The sequence below is a fragment of the Scardinius erythrophthalmus genome (assembly GCF_964197995.2).
Source record: "Scardinius erythrophthalmus genome assembly, chromosome: 1".
In the NCBI taxonomy this organism is placed as follows: domain Eukaryota; kingdom Metazoa; phylum Chordata; class Actinopteri; order Cypriniformes; family Leuciscidae; genus Scardinius; species Scardinius erythrophthalmus.
Window position 1 is genome coordinate 41,022,190 of NC_138221.1, and position 23,928 is coordinate 41,046,117.

Consider the following 23,928-nt stretch of genomic DNA (forward strand, 5'->3'; position numbering starts at 1 on the left):
GTACAATGAGATAAAAGAGAAGAAAAACAGACTATGGGCTCTTTACAAAAATGTATTCATATTTCCCCTTTACACAGCTTGATTTAGGAAACTAAGTACACTTAAAACTAGTGCATGTATACAAATATCAAATAATTACCTTTATGCTTACATACAAATCATACAAGTATGTAACATTTTTATTTTATTTTTCATTTAAAGTCTGTCTTTATCAGTTCTTTTTAAAAAACAAAATTGGCCTTGAAAAAAAACTCAAAAGGTTTAAATGATCTAGAGTGGAGGAACTGATGAATGAAACAACATGGCGCACTCAAGCGTACATTCAACAGATATATGGTATACAGCACACCGAGTGAAGCACACAGCACACAGCTCAGGTACAGCAATCTGCAAGACAACCTGTCCTTACAGAACTACTACAATTTGGGTATCTGACCTTAAATTGGTTTTGACCTTTTTTACACAGAACAATAAGTGCATTCATTGTTTTTGGTAAAATGATCACTGAAAAACAATAACAGTAAACAAGGATCATAAATAAAATACGGCAGCTAAATACATTCACCAACGAAAGCAGAAGGCCAATGTAGCCTCTACTGCATGATAATGGTAAGAAGAGGTTTAAGTCACCATCATTGGGTAATACCCAGTAATAAATATGTTATATGATAAAATAATATTATATGAAAGAAAAGAAATATATTGTAACAGATATTCTTAAAGTATAAATAAAGTTTAATTGAGAGAAAACAATGGCTATCTGGAGATAAAACTCAAATGTCTCTTTTTACAGAACTTAACTTTGATGATGAGAATAGCTTCAAATATGAACTTTGGCGTGGGATGAAGCCCCTCATGCTCATGGAGGGATTTCACAGCAGCTGTTTGGTCAGTATACAACTGACCATTGCATCAAAGGTACACTGCACAGAGAAACTTTGTTCTTTACTCCTTCAAGTGAAACAATGTTGCAAACAAAGGTTTCCACCAGTAAACAACTACCAGAAAAAGCGTGGTTTAGAGTTCAAATTAGAAGTCTTCAAAATGAAAACTGACAACAAATACAGTGATGAGGAATCAAACTAGTTTCAAACATCCCAAATGCTGGCATCAAACAAACTTCAAAAGCTGCGAAACCTTTCAAATGCGACTGAAAAACGGAGGGCTACAGTAGCTGAGGAGCGGAAGAAGGGAGTGGTGTCATATTCACACTGTGTGTGTGTGTGTGTGTGTGTAAGAGCTCCAGGCTCACAGAAGAGGTACCTTCAGAGTCCACCTCTCACCAGGTCCACTCTCCATGGACTCTACCCAGTGAAATGTCCTAGTTGAACAGAGGGCTCTTCAGCCCCTCTAATTATTAGACCAAACCTGAGTCTTTGGCCATCTTGTAGAAAATTCCCTTCTTGGCAATTAAACTGGATGGAGAATCAAATTCTGCCATCTTGCCTTTATCGAGAACCAGCACCCTTGAGGGAAAAAAAAGTATTTATTTGCATAAATATTTCTTAAATATTATTATATAATAACAAAACGCTGTTGTTTTAAATTATGTATTTTTTATTTGATATTTTTGCAGATTCATAGAACAAAAACAAAGAATAAGTATGCAGATTACCTTGTGTAGTCCATGATGGTGTTGAGGCGATGTGCGATGGTCAGAACGGTGCAGTCCTCAAATTGAGTTCGGATGGTGGACTGTATCAGATTGTCCGTCTCCAGATCCACAGCTGCAGTGGCTTCATCCAAAACCAGAATCTTGGTTTTCCTGAGGAGAGCTCGAGCCAGGCAAACCAGCTGCCGCTGACCCAAACTGAAGCCCAGAATATCCAGTCAGAAACAATCAGATCAGGTATTAGTCAAGTGATAAAGAGGGAGGAATCTTACCTGAGATTCTCTCCACCCTCTGAACACTCATGGTTGAGTTTGTCAGGAAGGCCAGACACAAAGTTCTTGAGGTGTGCGAGTTCCAGAGATCTCCACACCTCCTCATCAGAGTAGCCATCAAAGGGATCCAGATTCATACGCAAGGAACCTGAGAACAGCACGGGATCCTGAGAAAAAACAAAAGACAAACAAAAATAGCATAGTTCAATTGTCATTGGCAAGTAAACAGAGAAAAAAATATATATTCTGAAAGGAAACCAACAATGTGACAACTGTATTATTGATAACAGCAAATGAGTGACTTAAATGAGTGTTTAGGTCTATTCAAGCGCAATACCTGAGGAATGATTGTGATTCTGGATCGTAGCTCATGCAAGCCCAGCTCAGCAATGTTCACTCCATCTATAAACATCTCTCCCTGAGATGCCTCAATGATGCGGAAGAGCCCTAATGTCAGAGAGGACTTTCCTGCTCCGGTCCTACCCACAATTCCCACCTAAGAAAAACACACAAAACCATACATACATGATTGACTTTGTAGGTGAAAAGATTCCTAAATGAACATTGTTTACTGATAAAGTCAAAGCATGAACAGATTTTGGATATTGAAATGGTTTCACACACTTTTTCTCCTCCCTCAATGTTGACCGAGATATCACTAATAGCCAGCTCTAAGTCCTCTCTGTATCTCAAGCCAAAGTTGCGGATTTCAATGTGACCAACGGTCGGCCAGCCAGCAGGAAGAGTTGAATTCTCCAACCTCCATTCAGCCTGTGAACAGGGACATCAATACAGCACACAGACCAATCACATCTCAACAATCCATCTTTAACACTGAAATAAATGATTGAAAGTAAATAAAGTTAACTTTGACATGAACTATAAGATTTCATAGCAGACATCTAATACTATTTTAATCTGCTAATTACACTACCATTCGAACATTTGGGGTTGGCACGATTCTTAGATGTTTTTTAAAGTCTCTTATGCTCACCAAGGTTGCCTTTATTTTACAGTAAAAAAGTAATATTTTGAAATTACAATTTAAAATAACTTTTCTAATTTAATATATTTTAAAATTTAATTTATGCTTCATTACTCCAGTCTTCAGTGTCACATGATCCTTCAGAAATCATTATAATATGCCGATTTGATGCTCAAGAAACATTTATTATTATCAAATTTTGAAAACAGTTGTGCTGCTTAATTTTTTTTGTGGAAAACGTGATACATTTTTGTTTCAGGATTCTTTGATGGATAGAAAGTTCAAAAGACAAGTATTTATTTGAAAAAGAATGCTTTTGTGACATTTAGATGTATTTATTTGCTGTCACTTTTGCTCAATTTAATGCATCCTTGCTGAATAAATTAATTAAAAAAAAATTACTGACCCCAAACTTTTGAATGGTAGTGTATACAATTAATGTAAAGTTTAATAATTGTATGTAATAATTATAAAGGAAGATAGCATATTTGTACTTAAAAAAAAGACAAATGGTAAAAAATGAACAGTTACAAGATCTCAGATATACACATTCCCTTTATACATTCACCTTTTTACCACATTTTAACCAAAAATCCTCATAATGGCAAAGAAAAAATCCATGGAGACCAAATTCTTTCTGGAAACGAGTGTCTCATCTTGTAGACATAAACTAGTCCCCGCCCCTCCCAGTGTGCTAACTGTCCTTATCTCTCTAGTACAGTGTGAGATAAGGAAACCAGGCTAATCACAGATTGGACTCTACAGAAGTACAGAATGATCACACACAATCCGCCTGCTGGTGCACTGACCTCTTTCTCCGTGTCTCCATATTCCTTCACCCTCTCCACCGCTACTATGTTAGTCTCCAGCTCAGAGGACATCCGCACCAACCAGTTCAGAGATGCTGTGACCTGTGTGAAATACAAGAGTAGTAAGAACTTCATCTGCCTTGTATCTCAGCATTTGTAGATGTCAGACTGACCTGCAGCGCATAGGAGATGGAAAGCCCCATGATTCCTGGACTCAGACTGTCCCTGGCCATCACAGCAAAAAGAGCTGCAAATGTCACAATACAGTTCCCCACAAACTCCAACCTCACCGCCAGCCATCTCCAGGACACAGAGGCACAAAGACACACAGAAAACTTCAACTTTCCAAACAACAAAACACTAATATACCGAAGTAAACGAGACCTAAAACCTAGTGAGGTTCTGTGAGTTCTCACCGGTTAGCTACAATGCTGGGGAAATAAGCTTTTTGGTTGTGGTCCACTCTGCCGTCACTCTCCCTGATGAAGCGCTGCTGCTCTCCAAACGCTCGGATCACACTGGTGCCCAGCAGAGTTTCATTGAAGTGTGTGTAGACCGGAGAGCGGCTCACAGACTCCAGTCGTTTCAGCTGCCGGGAAGACGCCACGTAGAAACGCTAACAAAGACGGAAAGACACATTAGAGCAGCAACTCTCTATCTCAAATCTTTTCTAATTAAATGTATACTACTGCTACAACATTGTATTTTACCGTAAAGAGTTGCTAGCCTATTCTAACAAGCATTCAGAATGTAAAATAACTGACTGACCTGTACAAAGAAGTACAGCAGACCCAGTGGGGGGATGATGGTGGCTACCAGCGGCGTGGCGATGAGGATGACAGCACATGAGCCCAGCACATTAAACAGTGAGCCCATGAACATTTTTATGATGCTAGGGATGACCGAGTCAATGGTGTCTGTCTCTTTGGCAAATCGATTGACCAGGTTGCCGCTGGGTGTGCGTTCGAAGAAAGACATGGGCGATCTCAGGACATTGTAGAGCATTGTCTGGTGCAGGTAGCGGGAGGCTAAGATCCCACCAATAGACACTGACACAGAATAGCAGAACACTGCAATGCCTGCCACAGAGAGAAAAGAAGAAGAAAAAAAAAGTATAAAAAGCTGGCTTTTCAGAATCAAACTAGTTTCTGGACCAATTTACTAAAACAATAATCTATATAGCTGTATAGGTAATTTTTATGTAAATGTGTATTTTATTGAAGTAAAACAAAACAAAACCTATTGGATACAATAAGGATGTTTAATTGCATTAATATTAGGGGCTGCAATTTAACATGTTTGTATTTTTAATTTGACCACTGGTAAAAAATGTAATTGAAAACATTTCTTACACAATTTTATCATTAAAAATGAATTCAAAAATTGTACAAAATACTATCATTATTAATTGGCAGTGCTGATGAAATAGAAATTTGTAAAAAACGTTTATATTTTACATTTTTTATTGACTTTTTAAACGAAATTCTTGAACTGAAATATTCACGTTAAACTGCAACCTCCAAATTGGTTGGCTAAATGTCTATATATATATATATATATATGATATATATATATATATATATATATATATATATATATATATATATATATATATATATTCAATTCAATTAGAACAATTCAATATGGTCTTTGGTCTCAAAGACTTGTATCCTAGTATTCCAAATAGCTATGGTATATGCATATATCCATATATGCATATATATCTACATCTAAAAGCTTTACTTTGGTAAAACTTTTTAAGAAGTTGTGTAATGCACTTGGACCTTGAGTACAAGTAGCCAAATTAATAACAGTTTTCAGGAATTTAAAATGTGAATTTATACAATCAAATGCAATCAACTGCAAGTCAGTTCTTTTAAAATCACCTTGTGAGAGTCCCAGGCCTCCGTAAACCCCTAAACGCATCTCTCTGTTGGGCTGGGTGTTGTTGATAACAGGGTCATCTGTCCAGAGACTGAGCCAGTAGTTTGAGCCCAGAGAGGACAAATGATGACAGAAGAACAGAAAGATACTGAAGATGGACAGGGGCAAGCCGATAGCCTTCATGTACTCCCAAAACACAGCTAGCTTCACCTGCACAACAAACATCATTCACTAAATCTCAGAATCAAAAGGAACCAATCAGCTCAAGTGACACAAACTAAGGCTTGACATGATTTTGAGAGAAACTATTGACCATAACCAAAAACAAATAACATGTCCTCAGGGAATCATGCTCTCACATCCTGACATAGAGAAGGTAGATTCATACCCTGCCAGTGTTGGCTTTGTCTGCCTCAGTCAGTCGGGCAGATTCTGCAGATTTGGTCTTCTTTGCAGCATCAGCATCGTTTGGTTCAGTCTTCTGTGTTTTACCTGTCCCGGCTGCATTTAGAGAGTTCAGACTCTCTCTACATGACACAGAGAAACACCAGGCTAGTCAATAATGTCAAAAATATTATTAGTACTTGATTTAAACGTTAAATGTTTGTTACATAATATACGGTGTCCTAATCAACCTTAACACAAGTTATTTTAGAATCTAGCACAAATGAGCGAGTGCGCACATCTGATGCATTGGTTTACATGGTTTCGTTCTTGGTTTTCATTCTGATGGACAGAATTTGGAATTCATGAGAGATGTAGCAACGACTTATTCACAGACTCTGATCTGGCCACAACAGTTCTTCTCACGGAGAATGAAATTATCAGTGAGTAACTAGTTGCAATTCAATCTGTTTCCCACACAAAGCTGTCATATGACTTCGAAAGACTTATTCTTCTGAGACCAAGGAAAGTTTTTCGTCATTACATTGTTTAGAACATAAGAAACAATTGGAGAAAAAAATTAATATTTTATTCATATGTTATGCTATGTCCACCAGGACTCAGTTGTTTAAAAAATAAAAAGTCAATAGGATTTGTTTTTTTTTCATTCACCAATCAATTTTTAGGTTTCAGGATTTTTTTTTAACCAAACTTTTTATAAAGATGATTCTAAACTGTTATGAAAGATATTATGGAATGAATTGATATACCATTTTACTTTATGCAATATGTGAGTAAAATGGGCATAATTGTGTAGTGCCATTCAATACAATGTATCTATACACTGTATCTAATTTGCATATTAATCTGTTCTTGGGGCAACATGTAATAAAAAAGGTGTAATAATGCGAGTAATAATTGGCAACATTTTTATAATATTATCTAATACTTCATAGGAATATTGATGTATAATTTCATTCCCTATTCACTTGTTGTGTGTCTAAAAATGCCTGATAAACATGCTTTAAGTCCTGATGTCCTCTACAGTGGACATGTATGAAATCAATGCCCTGTTTTGTAACAGAAAGTCATATTTTGATTGTCATAAATCAGCATTTCAGGAAAATGTTATGGGCAAACAATTTGAAAATTAGTCAGATTTAAATGATAATTACAAAATATTCTCATATTTCCATAAGAGTACAAAATTTTGATCACTAAATTATTGTCAGTCATTTCTGAAGACCAAAGAGAAGTTGTTTTCATGGTAAAACCTCCAAACATTTGGTATCTTTGAAAAGCCCTGAATGTGCTCTTTACAGGACATCCAGACATACAATGTGACATGTATGGTGTCAGAGAAATTCACTAAAATGTAATGGCCACTACAGTGGACAAAAGCGTACAAATCAAAGACAGAAAAATTGACTCGCTGCAGGTCCCATCGCAACAGGTCTGGACCAAGCGTGCCGCACAAGCCCTGAAAAGTAAAGCCAAAACGTCTCGATCGCCCCCCAGTGACTGGTCCTAGTATAGGTCATAAGCCCCGCCTCCCCGTGTTATTCAACGGGACGTGAGACCAACTAAACAATTAAATTACACTTCAAATATCTTTTTTCCAAATGCGGTTTCTTTCATTTGCTGTCGTTTTGATCACGCTGATGTAAGTTCAAGTGTCTGTTTCAAAAATAAGTTGTTTTTTAGTTAGTTACGTGATGCGGTGGTGTAACGTCATGATTGACAGCTGTGATTGACAGGTTCTCTGAGCAAAGTAGTCACTGAAGCACCAACGGACATTTTTTTCGGGATCTTCGGAGGACTGAGGAGATTGTATTTTATTTATTTTAACAAGCCTCTTGTCGTACTGCAATCAATTTTTAAAAAAGTGTGCAGAATCCACTCTCCCTGAGTGTATTCTGCGAGAGTGAGGGCGGAGCGCTGATTTCGCGGCCTTACTTCCTGCTCGCTACTGCGCAGGTCTGGTCCCGAGATCGCTACTGCGCAGACTCAAGTTCCAATATGTCAGCGCCATATCGGGACGCTGGCGGCTTCAGTTCTCATCAATGGAAGAGAGCGAAGGGGCGTCGTCCATCTATGGTCTGGACACAGAGTTTATTCAGAACAAAGAAATGAGTTAGAAAAGACATCAGCGATTCCTTACCCCAACAGGGCAGCAGGGCCCCCATTTTCGAGTCCTTTCCGTGGGACTGCATCTGTGGATGAGAAAATATTGACTAAATCAGATAGAATTACATACATCTTCCTGCATGCTTCATGCCATTCCATGTCCATACCTATACCACTAACAAAACTCAACCTTTCTTACTATTATCTATAAGTCATGTAATTCAAAAGCGCCTATGCAACAACACAATTGTTTGCAAGACTGTTTGTAATCAAGCAGCAACTAGAGCATCAGTGTGCCCTTGAGTACAAACGTCTATATTTAAAATAGCAGTAAAAGACTATAATAATTTGCTTCTAAGCAACCACACCTCTAAGGCCAGTTGAAACGAGAGACAGTCTAACAAAAACACAAATGCTAAAGCAATGTTTTTAGGCTCAGAGGTGTGGGTCACAGTTAGAAGAATCACCAGCAGGTTGCGCTGTAACAGTGCCGAGCATCTCAGACACAAGACAGACACAAGACTGGTGAAGGTCAAAGGTTGAAGCACATTAACAGTGCTCCATTCTAGCCGAGTGATGAGTGTAAATGTCCTACACATACTATAAGAGCTTACCCTGAGTGTCTGAAATGAAATTAGCTTATTTACAAATATCGTGTGCATCAAATATAGTAACTTATATACTTTGTATTTTATATATTTAAATTACTTCCGAACATTTCATTAAAAGCAGCATGTGAAGGCAATACGATGTTGAATTAAATGTCTTTTGATGTTAAAATACAAATGTATAAATGTTCGGGGTCAGAAAGATTATAAAGAAATTAATACTTTTATTCAGCAAGGACACATTAAATAGATCAAAAATGATAGTACAAAATATTTAGATTATTCAAATATTTCTATTTCTATTCATCAAAAAATACATTATCATACTTTCCACAAAAATATTAAGACGCACAACTGTTTTCAACATTGATAATAATAAGAAATGTTTCTTGAGCAACGAACCAGCGTATTAGAATGATTTCAGACGGATGTTAATTCAGCTTTGTAAATTTTGCCATCACAGGAATGAATTACATTTTAAAATATATTAAAATATTCATTTAAAATTGTAATACTATCTCACAATATTGCTTTTTTCCTCTATTTTCAATCAAATATGTAATGGTTGTGAGCTATAATCCAATGGTAATGAAGTTGGAAATTACTAAGGAATCTAACTCAGTCTAAACCTCAAATATTTCAGACCTGCATAATAAGCCCTACTCTAACATGCAGTACGTGCAAACCTATTCAATTTATATGGCCCGGGGACCAATTACACCCTCAAACCTTCAGATTTCCCTTTTTCGTCCTCTGTCTCCCCTCCCTCTTCTGAAGAGCCAACAGAGGGGACACAAAAAAATAGGAACACAAGGAGATGAAGACATATATACACACAGACAAAAGGAGATTTATCTCTAGACATGGATTACTTAGGGGGGGGGGGGGAAAGATCACACGCAATGTGAACAATGGTAATCATTCAGAGGAAATGGCTTTGTGAAAGGACAGATGCATGAAAGCATAAAAGTTCAGACATGAGGAGGCTAGCCTCACCTCCCCCTGACGACTCCTCCTCCTCCTGCTCTTTGTTGGAGTAGATATGCAGGAACTCGGCGAAGGCGCCCTGTCTGCTCAAAAGCTCGGCATAAGAGCCCATCTCTGTGATTTCTCCATCCACCATCACCAGGATCAGGTCAGCCTGGGGCAGGAAGCTCAGCCCGTGGGTCACCAGAACCCGAGTCTGAAAAAAGCACCATGCGTGATGTGAAATGTCTATAAGAGATGTATACATATTTGGATAATGCATGGGAAATGGCCTTACTCTGCCCTGTAGCAAGCCCTGAGGTCCGATGACCTTCTCAAAGATGTGCTTTCCTACATGAGCGTCCACGGCGGAGAGCGGGTCATCCAACAGATACACAGCACAGTTGCAGTACACAGCCCTGGCCACACTCACCCGCTGTTTCTGACCTCCAGACAGATTCACACCCTAAGATCACAGTGTCACATGATTAACCCAATTATCTGTTATTATATTTTTAAGGCAAGACACCACAGGTGAATAGAGTAAAAATGTTAATTAAAAGAAATCACCATACTTCCCAATTCATTAATCGCAATACATTAAGACAATTGTTTTGTTTTCCAAGTTTTAATATGCATATGATGCATTATCTAAATAAATATGCACTAATTTGCATATATTTCTAGTACAGAAATCTGAGCTTTGTATAAAGCCAGGTTTAAAATTCTTGTTTCATTTTGCTGAAATATTAGAAGTAAAAGTTTTGGATTTTGGATGTCCATTTTTATCACTCCATAAATCAGAAAATACTGTCAACAGGCACAATGTTCACAATGTTTTTAGGAATACAATGTGACCAGATATGCAAGTGCTACTGAACTGGGGATTTCTGGCTCGATGCAGGAAGAAAATGACCTTTGCACGAAAAATGTTTCAACAGGCATCAACAAGGTACTTTCAACAGACCATGAATAATCCCAAAAGCGCGATTCTTTCCACAGCAATAACGGACGGGTTAAATATCACTATAGTAATATATACCTGTATTATGTAACATACGTTGCCTTAATCAAAAATGTTCATTAACTTCAGCATTGCGAGATACTATTTCAAAGTGATTTCCGTCATTTTGACAAAATTGCATTTACCTGTGAAAACAAACCAGGAAAGAGAAGTGAGGATTTGAGGAGAAAAACGAGAGATTCATTGTGCATTCCAGTGAATTATTAATGGGATATATCGTAAATTAAATCGGGAGAACAGACCACAAATGTGCAAGTAGATGTTGTCATTTTTCATTAATTACATATTACAGTGGAATGCAAAAGGAAAAAAAGAAAAGAATGCAGTGACTGAAAAGAGCTATTGGCAATATTCTTGTTATAACATGTCATGTTAAAATGCCAAGTGTTATGTTATTCTCATGATGTCTGAAAATAAATCATGAAGGAAAACTGACGGATCAGCTTTATTTGTAGGGCAACCTTATGATTTAAAATGATTCGTTTCAGCATTTTTGAAAGGAGGTTCCACCCATAATGCAAAATGCAGTAAGCTCGTCTGGAATAAGGTGGATAAAATGACCTATAAATGATGTGTTGTAATTTAAATCTAGAAGATGAAGAGTAATAAAACAAACACTTAAACGTGCATACTGCATGTATTGTGTATATAATCTTGACTGTTGCATTAAAATCAGCCTTTGATGGTATATAGCTTCAATCACTTTTCTATCGTACTTGGTTAAGAGAAAATGTAAGAATCATTCTAAAATCTGTTTACCTTCTCTCCAATCTCCGTTGAGTCTCCTCCAGGTAGGACCTCCAGGTCAGGTAGGAGAGCACAGGCCTCCACCACTTTCTGGTACCAGCTGTCTTTGGTTTCCCGTCCAAACAAGATGTTGTCTTTGAGGGTGGCATTCTGGATCCATGCTTGCTGAGGCACGTAAGCCACAGAGCCCTGAAAAACACAGTCAGACACTCAATGTGTCTCTTTATTATCCCATTATTACAGTTATCCAAATACACAGAGGGTTCCAAAAGCCTTGGCTCTTATCTTTTATTTAAACCTTAAAAGACATTAAGACATTGTCTTTAAGAAATCAAAACAAAGAAATGTATGACATACAATGAATAACAAGTATTTCCGATTCTGCACCATTCTAAATCAAATAAGTATATTTGGGACATTGATTATGTGACAGTGAGATGTTCTTGCTTCCATTGAAGTTGAGATGCTTTTTGGATCATTTTCAAATCATGTGGAGTTTATGCAGCTAAAGGGCTGCTGTCATTAGAAGGGAAGAAATCAAATACTGAGACATTATGAAATTCAAGTTCAACTTTCATTACATTTATGTGAAGCTAATTTAATGTAATGACGTAATAAAATATTATGAAATATAAATTTATAAACACTGTTTTCAGATATGTAGCTTGAGTCTGTACCTTGATTGACACATTTCCTTCTTGCTTCTCCATCTCCCCCAGCAAAGCTGAAAGCAGAGAGGATTTCCCCGAACCCACATGCCCTACCACAGCAACCAGCGCCCCCTCAGGGATACGCACATTAATCCTGAAGAGAGAGAGAGAGAGAGAGAGACACGCTGACACAAGAGCAGATACAATGAACAACAAACAGTTCAAACATCATGTGGACACAGGCGGCATTGTGTCAAAACGGTATAAAGGAGTTTCATTCATTCATTAGGATTTCTTAATTCACTTCATTGTTGATTGAAGATTATGGGCAAATCCTTTAGTGTACTGATATTAACACCTGAATTTACAGTGAACAATAATGCAAGACAAATTAAACCGTTCAATCCATGATTTGAAGTAGATGAGGTAGAAATCAAGCTAAGATTAAAAGGAATTCGGCAACCCAAATTTCATCATTCTCATTAATATCGATGGAGATTCACCAGATTACAATTCCTCTGGCCATTGACGCTCTCCTGTATCGGGGTTCATGCACATGTACTTGCCTGTCATGTCCTCAGAAGCCCGTTTCACCAGTTCTGCTCTATGTAACCGCAATATTCAAGTCAATGCTAAAAGTCATTTTGATGCAGTGAATATAGTATAACTACATTTATGTAGAGTACTACATAGGGCTGGGAATTGAGAACCAAATAAAAAGAACCAAAATCAAATGAATTTCATGACATTATTACGTTAACAGTTCTTTATTGTAACAAATAGTATAAAAAAAATATTGTATTTGTTTAGTTAGAACTAATTGTGGAGGGTGGTGCTTCTTCGAAAATAATAAAAAATTCATGGAATTGTTCATCGGAAGCAGGATTTTAAAATTCCATTCAATTCCCATCCCTAGTACTCTATAACATTAAACAATATGCTATTCATTGTACCATATAGTACTTGCAAAATGATGTTACCTCTTCAAAGTAGGGGGGTCGCCTTTAGACCAGCTGAAAGCTCCGTCTGCAATCCTGATGCAGTCAGGAGCTGAATGAGCAGGAAACAACAATGAAGTCTCTTAAGTGAACATCAAAACACATTAGATGACTTTAAACCCACAGATTCATCGAACAGCTGTGCTACTCTCTCATACAATCCTTTTTTCCCCCTGTCGGTTGAAACAGTTTGGGGAGTGCAGAGTTTTGAGAGTCAAACATGCACAGCATCCTAGAAAAAGCACAACACAGGACACCGCACATTGGGTCTTTTGTAGATTTGAACTGCTTGTGAATCACTGAACTTACATCCAGTGATGGCTGGCCGGTCCACACTGTCTTCATCCAACTCTTCATGGGACAGAAACACACGCAGACGTTTCAAAGACACACTGGCCTAAAGAAACAATAGGTTTTATGGTCATAATTCAAAATTAGGCAGACAACAATTTCCTGGGTCTTGCTTGAGAAGATCACAAGTGCTCTGTGTTCGGGGTCCAAAACCTTTTGAGTTCTCATAACATAAACCACATTCTTATTATAAGGTTTACATGCAGCTTTAAAAAAAAACAGAGAAACAGAGAGAGAAAGAAGGGGAAAGTCAGGAATACCTGCACCATGCTGCTGATGACCATGGGCAACATATTAAGAGGGAAGCGCAGGATGTTGAACAGAGCCAGAGAAACAAACGCCTTCTGCGCATCCAGAATATTATGTTCATCCACTAACACGTATACTGCGAATGTGGAGAGGGCAACCTTTGTGAAAGAAACAAGATCACATGAGTGAATGTCTTACAACCATAAGGTAGCATCAAAAACAATGGGCATAATGAAAGAGCCCATGTAAGATTGGAAGTCTGGTCAAATGACTCACTCAAAGGCACCACTTACCAAAAATGGTGCGCAGACCCAAGTAAAGGTGGACACGGCACCAAGGTAAGCGGTCTTCTTCAACACCTGCAATTCACTCTCCCGGATGGCAGACACTTTGTCTTTGAACGCCAGTTCCCATGCGTAGAGTTTAAGCACTTTAATGCCATTTAGCACCTCGTTCATAAGCTTGATCCTATTGTCTTTGCTTTTCATTTGAGCAACCTGTGGGTGAGTGTATCAGATTAAACAATGATGATTTGATTAATGAAATGGAAGCAAATAAACCTGCTGAGCAGGAAAAGAGGTTAAAAACCTGGTAGGTTTTAGTTTTCATGGCAATGACTGCATTTATGGGAACCATCAGCACCATCACAGCAACTCCAGCAAGCACAGAAGGACCCAGATTCTAATAATAAAAAAAGAGAGCAAAAAAAAAAAAACCAGGTATTACTGATGTTTAATGAAATAAGCAAACAAATTAAACATGCCAATACCCTTTGTTTGGGCACATACCTGCCACAAGAAGTACAGGGCCAGGATAACCTGCAAAGGTGCTGACCAAATCATGTTGATATAGGTGATGAGGTCCATAAACCGCTGTGCATCTACAGACATCAGATTCACTATCTCTCCGACCGTGGATGTTCGACGGGCAGCATTGGTAATAACCAAGGCCTAGACAAAATTAAGGAAAACATTATAAATCTACACTACCATTAAAAAGGAATTTTATTCAGCAAAGATGCATTGAATTGATCAAAAGTAACATTAAAGACATGTATGGTGTTATAAACAATTTCTAACTCAAATAAATGCTGTTTAGAATTTTCTATTCACCAAAGAATCCTGAAAAATAAATTATCCACAAAAATATTAAGCAGCACAAATGTTTTTAACATTATTAATAAAGGTTTCTTGAGCAGCAAATCATCATATTAGAATGATTTCTGAAGGACAACGTGACACTGAAGACTGGAGTAATGATGCTGAAAATTCAGCTTTGTATCACAGGTATAAGTTGTTGAATGTATTTTTGTTCAAATAAATGCAGCCTAGGTGAGAATAAGAGACTTATTTCAAAAACTTAAAAAAAAATCTTGCCAATCCCAAACTTCTGAACTGCAGTGTATATGCAATTTAAAAGTCAGATTTTGTATTGCATTTCTTTTTTTTCTTTTATTTCAATAAATAAAATGTTTTGTGTTCTGAGAGTTAAAGTATGACACATTCACATTAGACAATGCATTATTTGAAGTCTAAATGTGATGTAACAAATACACACCAAATGTGCATAAACACCTTATTACACCATGTTATGCACATTTTATCAAATAAGAGTCCACTTACTTTCCTATATACGGCACCAACGATGGCCGTACGTAACCTCATGCCAGTCACAAAGCAAACGTGAAAATATTTTTGCAGAATGAGGGTTTGAAAACAGGTACAAACGAACAGCAGGGTGGTGTAGAAGTAGCCAAGCCAAGTAGGGGCACTTGAATCATTCACAAACTGGATAAGCAGCCTAAGATACAAAAGACAGAACTCACGTGAGTAAAAATTGATAGTCAATTATGTTTCATGCAGCAGAATGCAGTTCTTCTGGATTCAAGCGAAAGGAAAGTGAGGAAAGTGGGCAAACTGGTTAAAGGCTTACTGCCGAGAGTTCAGGTGATATATTAAGAAGATTAGAGAGGATTTGAACATGGTCCAGTGCACAATCTGATGGCACGACTTCCAGCATGCCAAAACTAACTCTTCACTGGAGCTCTTTTTAAGAGCCACAGCTGTTGTTTTGACTGTGTCGTTCCCACAGAGTTAAAGTAATTTCTAACCACATGACTGTGAAAACAAAGGGGGAAGGCTTGCACTTTCCCCTGCAGAGTACTATTGTTCCTGAACACAACACAGATGGGAATAATTACGCCTGGAAAACATAAATAGCTCATTTTGATGCTGTAGATTCATACCTGAGAATCTCTGGTCCAACAAACATCAGGATGTCATGAATAATCTTATAAAGAGAGCTGACAAGAAAGTAGGGTCCAAAGGTTCGGCAGAGAGCACAGAAGAGGGACGGATCGCCAGTTTTCAGAAGGGTTTTCGCAAGCAAAATCTCGGACTCTTCTATTGGTTGTCCATCCTTCTTTTCTCCCCTTGCTGCTCGTTTTGGGGAGTAGAGTGTCTTATCTACTGGCCTAGCACAAAAACCATAAACAAACCAGATGATTAGTAATTTGAGCAGCAAACCCACACACTTCATTTAAAAAATAGCGATGTACCTCCTTGAGGAGGTAATACAAAAAAAGGTAACTCCTTGAGTCTAACCTTTTGACCTTGTTGCATTCTTGGTCCCAGCGCCGCACTAGCTGTGGCACAACTCTCTGAGATTTATCCTCCACGTTGAGCGACCACAGATCCTTCTCCTCCAGAGGCCTTTTATAACCTTTCACCATCAATCTGTGAGGAAAAGTATGGGACGTGAATTAACTATCAAGAAACAACATCCAGCTTGAATACAAGCTTAAAGGGTTGGTTCACCAAAAAAATTAATTTCTGTCATCAATTACACACCCTCATTTCGTTCCAAACCCGTGAGACCTTCGTTCATCTTCGGAACATATTAATATATTTTTGATGAAATCCAAGAGCGTTCTGACCCCCCCATAGACTGCGATGTAATTGCCACTTTCAAAGTCCAGAAAGGTAGTAAAGACATTGTTAAAATAGTCCATGTGAAAACAGTGGCTCAAACTGTTAATGTTATGAAGCGACGAGAATACTTTTTGTGCGCAAGCCCCCCCAAAAATAAATACTTTATTTCTAATTATAGATTATCTTTTATCACATGTGTGTGATGCTGACGAGGGAGCCAGCCAATACCTAGCCAGCGTTCAGACGTAGAACCCAGAAGAGCTACACTGTGTTTACAACGTGAACAGCGTCAAAGACTGTAGTCACATGGACTATTTTAACTATGTCTTTACTACCTTTCTGGGCCTTGAAAGTGGTAATAACATTGCAGTCTATGGAGAATAGAATGAATGAATAGAATGAGGCATTTATATAGCGCTTTCATATGTACTACTGTACACCCAAAGCGCTTTACAATCATATCAGGGGTCTCTCCTCAACCACCACCAGTGTGCAGCATCCACTTGGATGATGTGACGGCAGCCACAGTACAACGGCGCCAGTGCGCTCACCACACACCAGCTATAGGTGGAGAGAGGAGAGAGAGTGATAGAGCCAATTCAATGTAAGGGGATTATTAGGAGGCCATGATTGGTAAGGGCCAATGTGTGGAATGTGGCCAGGACACCGGGGTTACACCCCTACTCTTTACGAGAAATGCCATGGGATTTTTAATGACCACAGAGAGTCAGGACCTCGGTTTTACGTCTCATCCGAAGGACGGTGCTCTTTGATAGTATAGTGTCCCCGTCACTACACTAGGGTGTTAGGACCCACACAGACCACAGGGTGAGCACCCCCTGCTGGCCTCACTAACACCTCCTCCAGCAGCAACCTGGTTTTTCTCAGGAGGTCTCCCATCCAGGTACTAACCAGGCTCAGCCCTGCTTAGCTTCAGTGGGCTACCAGTCTTGGGCTACAGGGTGATATGGCTGCTGGTTGATGGAGGGTCAGAAAGCTCTTGGATTTCATCAAAAATATCTTCATTGGTTGTGTTCCGAAGATGAACGAAGGTCTTACGGGTTTGGAATGACATGAGGGCTTTTGGGTGAACTAACCCTTTAAAACATCAGCAAAATGAAGGATCCTTCAAAAAGGATACTCGGAAGAAATTATTTTCTGATATAGATAATACTAACAATAATAATACAGAAAATTATAGGACAAATGGGATCAAGTAATTACATGAGTCAGACTACAACTTCTAGATACCTCCATGCGTCAGAGGCAATGCACTAACCACTAGGCAATTCTAGAAGCGCAGTAATTTGTTTGTTATTATTTTTATTTATTTACCCTGTGATCCACCAGAAAGTGATTCTGGACAGGAACGAAGCTCCCAACTCTGGACATGGATTCTGTACACAAACATTCACAGTATTGGCCAACTATTCAACATCCGTATAATGAAGCATTCCTTTACCTTCATTAAGTAAAGTTCACAAACCGAATCTTTGACAGCCTGTGAAAAGAGCGGAGGCTGGTCGGAGAAGCAGGCCAGGATCAGAGAGATGAGCAGCATGGTGTAATATATGTAGAATGTGGTATATTTGAACACATCCACACTGGCAGGCTGAAAAGAAAGACTGTTGGATCAAACAACACTTTAAGGCTTTGCTCGCATTACAGACAAATCTGATTTGTTTTTTAAATTGGTGAACTATGATCCATTTGTCCAGTTTATTCAACATCCTGTATATCATTAATTATGTGTTGGTTGCTATAGTAATGATGTAACAGTCAGCGTAATACTGAGAGACTTTCTTCTACAGAAACTGAAGAGTAGTTAGTTGTCAGTGTAGGAAGAAACAGGAAGTTTGGCCTCTGCTGCGGTGAGAACCCATATGACACATGAGAGATCATAAGCAACACATTTACACATTTGTGAATATACTGGACTCAAAACTGCTGATTCATTCACTCATGCACAATTCTTGACATTGTGAACATCACATGAGGAAATTTATGAGGATAGAATTAACCAAAATGAGTGTATTCAGACGCTATGCAATTTGTGCGATATTACATATGTAACACACACTGTATTTCGAACGACAAAAGAAACTACTACCAAAAAAATCTGACATATCACATATGAATGTGGACTGACTGCAGAAACTGTCAGTTTTAACACAAAAGTCATATTTACTTCATTCAACGCAAGCAGGATCTTGGAGCGAAAGGTGACTGTAGCGCACACTATGGCGATCAGCCAGAAATTGAGCATCACCCCTGAGGACTGGACCCCCTTCATCCGCTCATACTGGATCAAGAACGTAGCCAGCAACTAAAACATATAATAAAACATTCAATTACACAACACTTCAACTTTGTAAACATCAGGCAAATAAAATTCCTTGAGGCAAGAAAAGAGGAACACATTCATGTCATTTGAATATGAAATAAATGCAAAGCAAATAGTAAATTACAAGCAAAGTAGTATAATTCTATGTATGTATGTATGTATGTATGTATATGTATATGTTAGGGCTGTCAAAAGATTAATCGCGATTAATCGCATTCAAAATAAAAGTTTGTGTTTAAATAATATATGTGTGTACTCTGTATAATTAAATTTGTATATATAAATACACACACATGCTTGTATATATTTAAGAAAAATGTGTAATTTATATATAAAAAAATTATTATTACACATTAAAATTACACACACATATATTATGTAAACACAAACTTTTATTTTGGATGCGATTAATCGCGGTTAATCTTTTGACAGCCTTAGTATATGTATATGTATATGTATATACATATATATATATATATATATATATATATATATATATATGAAAAATAAAAGGATATGGAATATGGATCTCACCATTGTAATGCCAAGCATTGTGGGGCTGACTAGGTAGACTGGGGCTATTGTAGCCCCACAGCTTCTTTCCCAGAAAGAGTAGAAAACATCTGCCCAGCAGATAAGCCATAGGGTGAACCCAATAACCTGTTGGAGGAGAGTCACATGACCTTCAAACAGCTCAGTCATAAAGCACGCTGCTAGATAAAAGCAAGTTGTTTACTGTTGTACTGGAATCCTGTTTGTTAAAACTCACTGTTTTGGCTCTGTTGAAGTGGGTCATGCATATGTATCCACGGTCATGGCTTTTGATGTATAGGATGTAGAACGGTGCAAACAGCCAGAGGTAGAGGCAGGGTATCCAAACCAGCAGTGTGTTCTGGAAACATGGTGTCAGGTCTGGATTGTGTGTTTGCCATGTCCGGTTCCAATCCTGAAAACATGAGAGTATAAAGGGGGGGGGGGTTTCATTCTATTCTACATCTTTGGAGATTCTTTGGACGAAACTTAGAAACAAAGTAACAACTGGAGTAGGCAGAGAGCTCTTGGCCGAATGGTAAAGCACACAAAGACCCAATGATGTGTGCAAGGAACAAACACTCCAGAACTCTTGAGCAGATCTTTCAGAGAACCAAAGTCAAGGATCTTTTCTGCGCAATAGAGCAGGGAGGAAAGTCTTCAGCCTCTTGACAAAAAAGTCTCCTTTAAGAAGTGACATCCAAAACATGCCTAAAAAAATTTACTGAACCTTTTCTTACAAAGAAAATCTAATCTTGTTCTCTGTAGGGAGCATCTCTTCCCATAAACCTGTCTCTGAGGAGGAAAAATAGATCAATATGTGCAAGAGAATAACAGATCAATAAATAAAAGGCTTCTCTGCTAAATTCTCAAGAACAGGACATGAAATGTGATTTTCTTGACATTTGAGCTATTGAACTAAATGCATTTGAACAGCATTGCCATCATCATCTGTAATGACAGCAATCATGTGACTCTTTCAAAACCTGTCAAGAACATATTTCACCCCCAAATTCACATTACTGTAACCAGAAAAAACATATTTTTGATTAAAGTAAATGATAATATATTTGAATTTACTGAATTATAGTTATTCCAGAAAGTATAACAAAAAAGCTACATAAATATACTTTAATAAGAACTGAACACAGCACTTTAACAAGAAAAAAAATAATTTTACTGAATAAATAATATGGAAAAAACAATAAGCAAAACAAAAAAGCTACACTTGAACACATTTCCCCCTCAATTTCCAAGTACTATGACAAGGAAAAATGTGCAAAATGAATAATAAAAATTGCAATGTGTTATTTAAGTTGTAAATTATTTAAATACCACATAGCAGTATTAGCTGTACTATTATTATTTTTCAATTATGGTAAAAAATAAATTAAATAAAAAATCAACTTACGAAATGCAAAAATGGGGGGGAACTGTACGTAAAACAAAACAAGAGTTCAAATGTGCTGCCTTGCCATTAAAATAATGTCATAGGGTTGTGATCATTTGTTTCTAAAATTCTTTAATTTGTGTATGTAAAATATGTAATTATATTTACTCTATTATTACTATTTCGCCCTATGACTTAAATAGTTTAAATACATTTTAATGCAAGTTGTAGCCTAATACATTTACAAACTTGGAAATCTTTCATTGCATTAAATCCTTGGACAAACAAAGGACTTTGTAAACATAACAGCTGAGAGCATTTCAAAAGAAGCAACACGCTTTCTTGGCATGCATGTGTTATCTGTCAGAGTGATTTACTATTTAATGTTTTGGCCCTCTGATCGCGAAGGGCAAACTTGACTGTCTAAACCTGTCAGACTACAATTAATACTGTTAATCCACTCTCCAGTCAGACCTTCCACAAACTGGAACACACACAAAAAAAAAAAAACTTAATTGTTTCTAAATATGACAAATAATGACACAAGTTCTCTAGTTAAAAGGATACTGTCTGGTATAAGCTAAACAAAAACAAGTCAGAGCAGTGACAAGTCAACTCTTAAGCTTCACATGGCGATAAAGACACACACTGAGCAGGAGTCAGTGTTATAAATCGCTTTTATAAGCGACGGTTAGATTGGCATAGAGGAATATCAACACTACAGAATGGAAGTCTCCGGGGAGTTATGCGTATGGTAGTTTGCTGTGTGGCTAACCGGTTAGCTTAGCAACAGTGGCTGCGTCTCAAAACCTAGTGAGCTGCCTAGTGCCTACTAAGTTACCTTGACAGCATTATTCGGCATTATATGCGCATTCAATCCGAAGTGAACTCTTCACGAGCGCATTTGATGTCCAGAAATTATCTGACCCTCGAAACGGTCGTTCAAACGCGCCTAAGACGCACAGAAAATGCTGTATATGTAGACAGTTGACTATGTTTTGAGACACAGCCAGGGTCTCATGCTGTGGAACCCAAACCGGCAAACCTTGGCAATCTGTTAAAAACAATATCGTCGGTAAAACATAGTTCATGACGGTAGAATTGTTTATTTACTTACCCAAAACGGATCAGAACCGTCCAAACTGCAGAAACTATCAATACCCATTCGCCGCAAGAAGGATCTGTTATAGCGTGCTGGGTTTACACTGCCTCCGTTTCATAACCACTGCTGTGTGTTATGGTGATGATAGAGACCTGTGATGTGTGAGTTGAAGCATAGAGGGCGCCGTTACTGTATCAATTTAATAACTGACGTAACAGGAGTCACCGTCAAATGTGGCAAGAAAAAAATAGTATTCTTTGTAAAAAAAATAAACTAATTTAATCTGCTGGGTAAGGTTAACTCAAATGTGTTCTGTCCTATTTAAACAGCGGCTGATACTAGATAGGCTAAATAGTTCTTAGATCCTTATTCCAATAGTGACTTTAGTCAATTTGATTATACTTGACTAAATAAAAAAAAAAATAGTAGGCCTAAATTAGTTACAAGTAATTTCTAGACAAAGGATATCCTGAACCTACTGTATATAGGCTACTATTACTTTTTTTTTTTTTTACTTTGACTAATATAAAAGTAGCTAAAAAAAAGTACTAGCAGCATTTTGCTGCCTTCACCGCATGTCGTAATACTGTGAAGTCCTACTTGGACTCGAGCTGTGTCCACATTCTCGGAATTATGTGTTTATGCAACATATCAACTACAAAATTAATATGCAGAGGTCAAATGGTACAGCGATCACATGATACAAGTCAGAGCTCTCAGAAAATTCAGAGTTTACAATTTATTTATTTATTTTTTTTACAAGTCGGAATCTCGTATTTATGGTAATTTTGAATGAACGCACCTTGAAAATAGATACTGGTAAGTGCTCGGGTTTAAATGTTAAAACGGCTTGCCATTCTAGACAACTATGGGTCAGCGAAACTGTTTGAGTTATGAAATTGAACCATAATATACCAATTATAAACATGATCTTGGTGAGTTTAATGGCTGACTTTGTCCATTGGATAAGAGCTACAATTACCAGGTACACTCACCAGGTTAAACAGAAATATTTAATAATGACTTCAGTGAAGGCACTTTGACAGAGGCAGATAGTCATTTAGTGTTTAATGACCTTTACAGAACATGCCTTTCAGAGGAAAAGCCTCATAATTTGCATAGGCCAATAGCTCATGTAGTTTATTCAGATAAATTCAGCTGTAGGATGGTCCAAATGACTTGCTCCACCCACCAAAGCTAAGGCTGTCCATAAATTAAGACTCCAAAATTAATAAAGTTCATCCAAGGAACTCATTTTTTGGTTACTGCTCTATGCATGCACTGACACTGCAAAACCAAGAAAAGGTTACCATAGCATGTAAGTATCAATTTATTTTATATGTGTGTGAATATATATTACATAGGCCTACTGTATATTTAGTTTTATTCATCTTTTACTTTATCTTCAAAAAAGAAAGGCATTTTTTTTTTTTTATTGATCAGTATAATTTTACATTTGCCATATTTTAAGTTGGCAGGTTGGAACAGTAGAAATTAGAAAAGACAAAAAGAGTTTTGTAATGTTTGGGTTATTGAAAATTGCAGAGATCAGTAGAACATCCATAATTTTATTAGATTTAACAGTATAAATATTTTCTAAGAAGATTATAAATGTCTTTGATGTACTGACTGTAAAATGACCTGAAAATGTGTCATGCTAATCAGATACCTTAATACAAAACGGCTAATATAAATTGACACTATAGTATGTCAATGGTGTGTGAGGAAGCTTTTACTGGACACACTCCATATAAGGGATGATCATGGGGCATTTATTATCACCTTTATAGCTGTATAGAACAAGTGGACCGTGAGTGGCAAAGATATGGCTGTGTGGTTTGCCTATAAAATGAGGCTATGTTTGCACATCCATCACAGTGTCAAAGGAGCCAATACAGACAGATAAAACACAGTTCTTATTACTTCACAGAATAACTTACAGAAATACTTCAAGATGACCACGCA

General features: G+C 37.5%; 1 protein-coding gene across 2 annotated transcripts; it reads right to left on the reverse strand.

Annotated features, from left to right (window-relative positions):
• Nucleotides 1–33: 33 nt before the first annotated feature.
• abcc1 (ATP binding cassette subfamily C member 1 (ABCC1 blood group)) lies at nt 34–22,126 on the reverse strand. Of its 2 annotated transcripts, XM_081384584.1 has the most exons (32): nt 21,979–22,126; nt 19,710–19,886; nt 19,475–19,600; nt 18,785–18,922; nt 18,083–18,208; nt 17,932–17,993; nt 16,270–16,401; nt 15,912–16,139; nt 15,289–15,466; nt 14,455–14,616; nt 14,255–14,347; nt 13,960–14,163; nt 13,678–13,824; nt 13,376–13,463; nt 13,049–13,118; nt 12,096–12,222; nt 11,431–11,607; nt 9,946–10,113; nt 9,678–9,864; nt 9,411–9,452; nt 8,108–8,159; nt 5,951–6,089; nt 5,565–5,772; nt 4,447–4,757; nt 4,095–4,294; nt 3,852–3,978; nt 3,679–3,780; nt 2,509–2,655; nt 2,222–2,380; nt 1,885–2,051; nt 1,616–1,810; nt 34–1,466 (listed from the first exon to the last, which is right to left on the reverse strand). In XM_081384584.1, exons 1-32 carry the CDS (start codon nt 22,024–22,026, stop codon nt 1,358–1,360), a joined length of 4,596 nt encoding a protein of 1,531 aa, XP_081240710.1. In that variant the 5' UTR covers nt 22,027–22,126; the 3' UTR covers nt 34–1,357. The 2 variants fall into 2 exon arrangements, with proteins under 2 accessions (XP_081240710.1, XP_081240711.1); XM_081384585.1 differs by lacking the exon at nt 9,411–9,452.
• Between the last annotated feature and the right edge of the window lie 1,802 nt (nt 22,127–23,928).

Excerpts from the sequence above, each read along its gene's own strand:
- abcc1 (XM_081384584.1), bottom strand. The coding sequence starts at position 22,026 with ATGGGTATTGATAGTTTCTGCAGTTTGGACGGTTCTGATCCGTTTTGG. Across the intron at positions 5,773-5,950 it reads ACAAAGCCAACACTGGCAGG|GTGAAGCTAGCTGTGTTTTG; the intron begins GTATGAATCTAC and ends TTTGTTGTGCAG. Across the intron at positions 3,979-4,094 it reads CCCAGCATTGTAGCTAACCG|ATGGCTGGCGGTGAGGTTGG; the intron begins GTGAGAACTCAC and ends TGTGTCCTGGAG.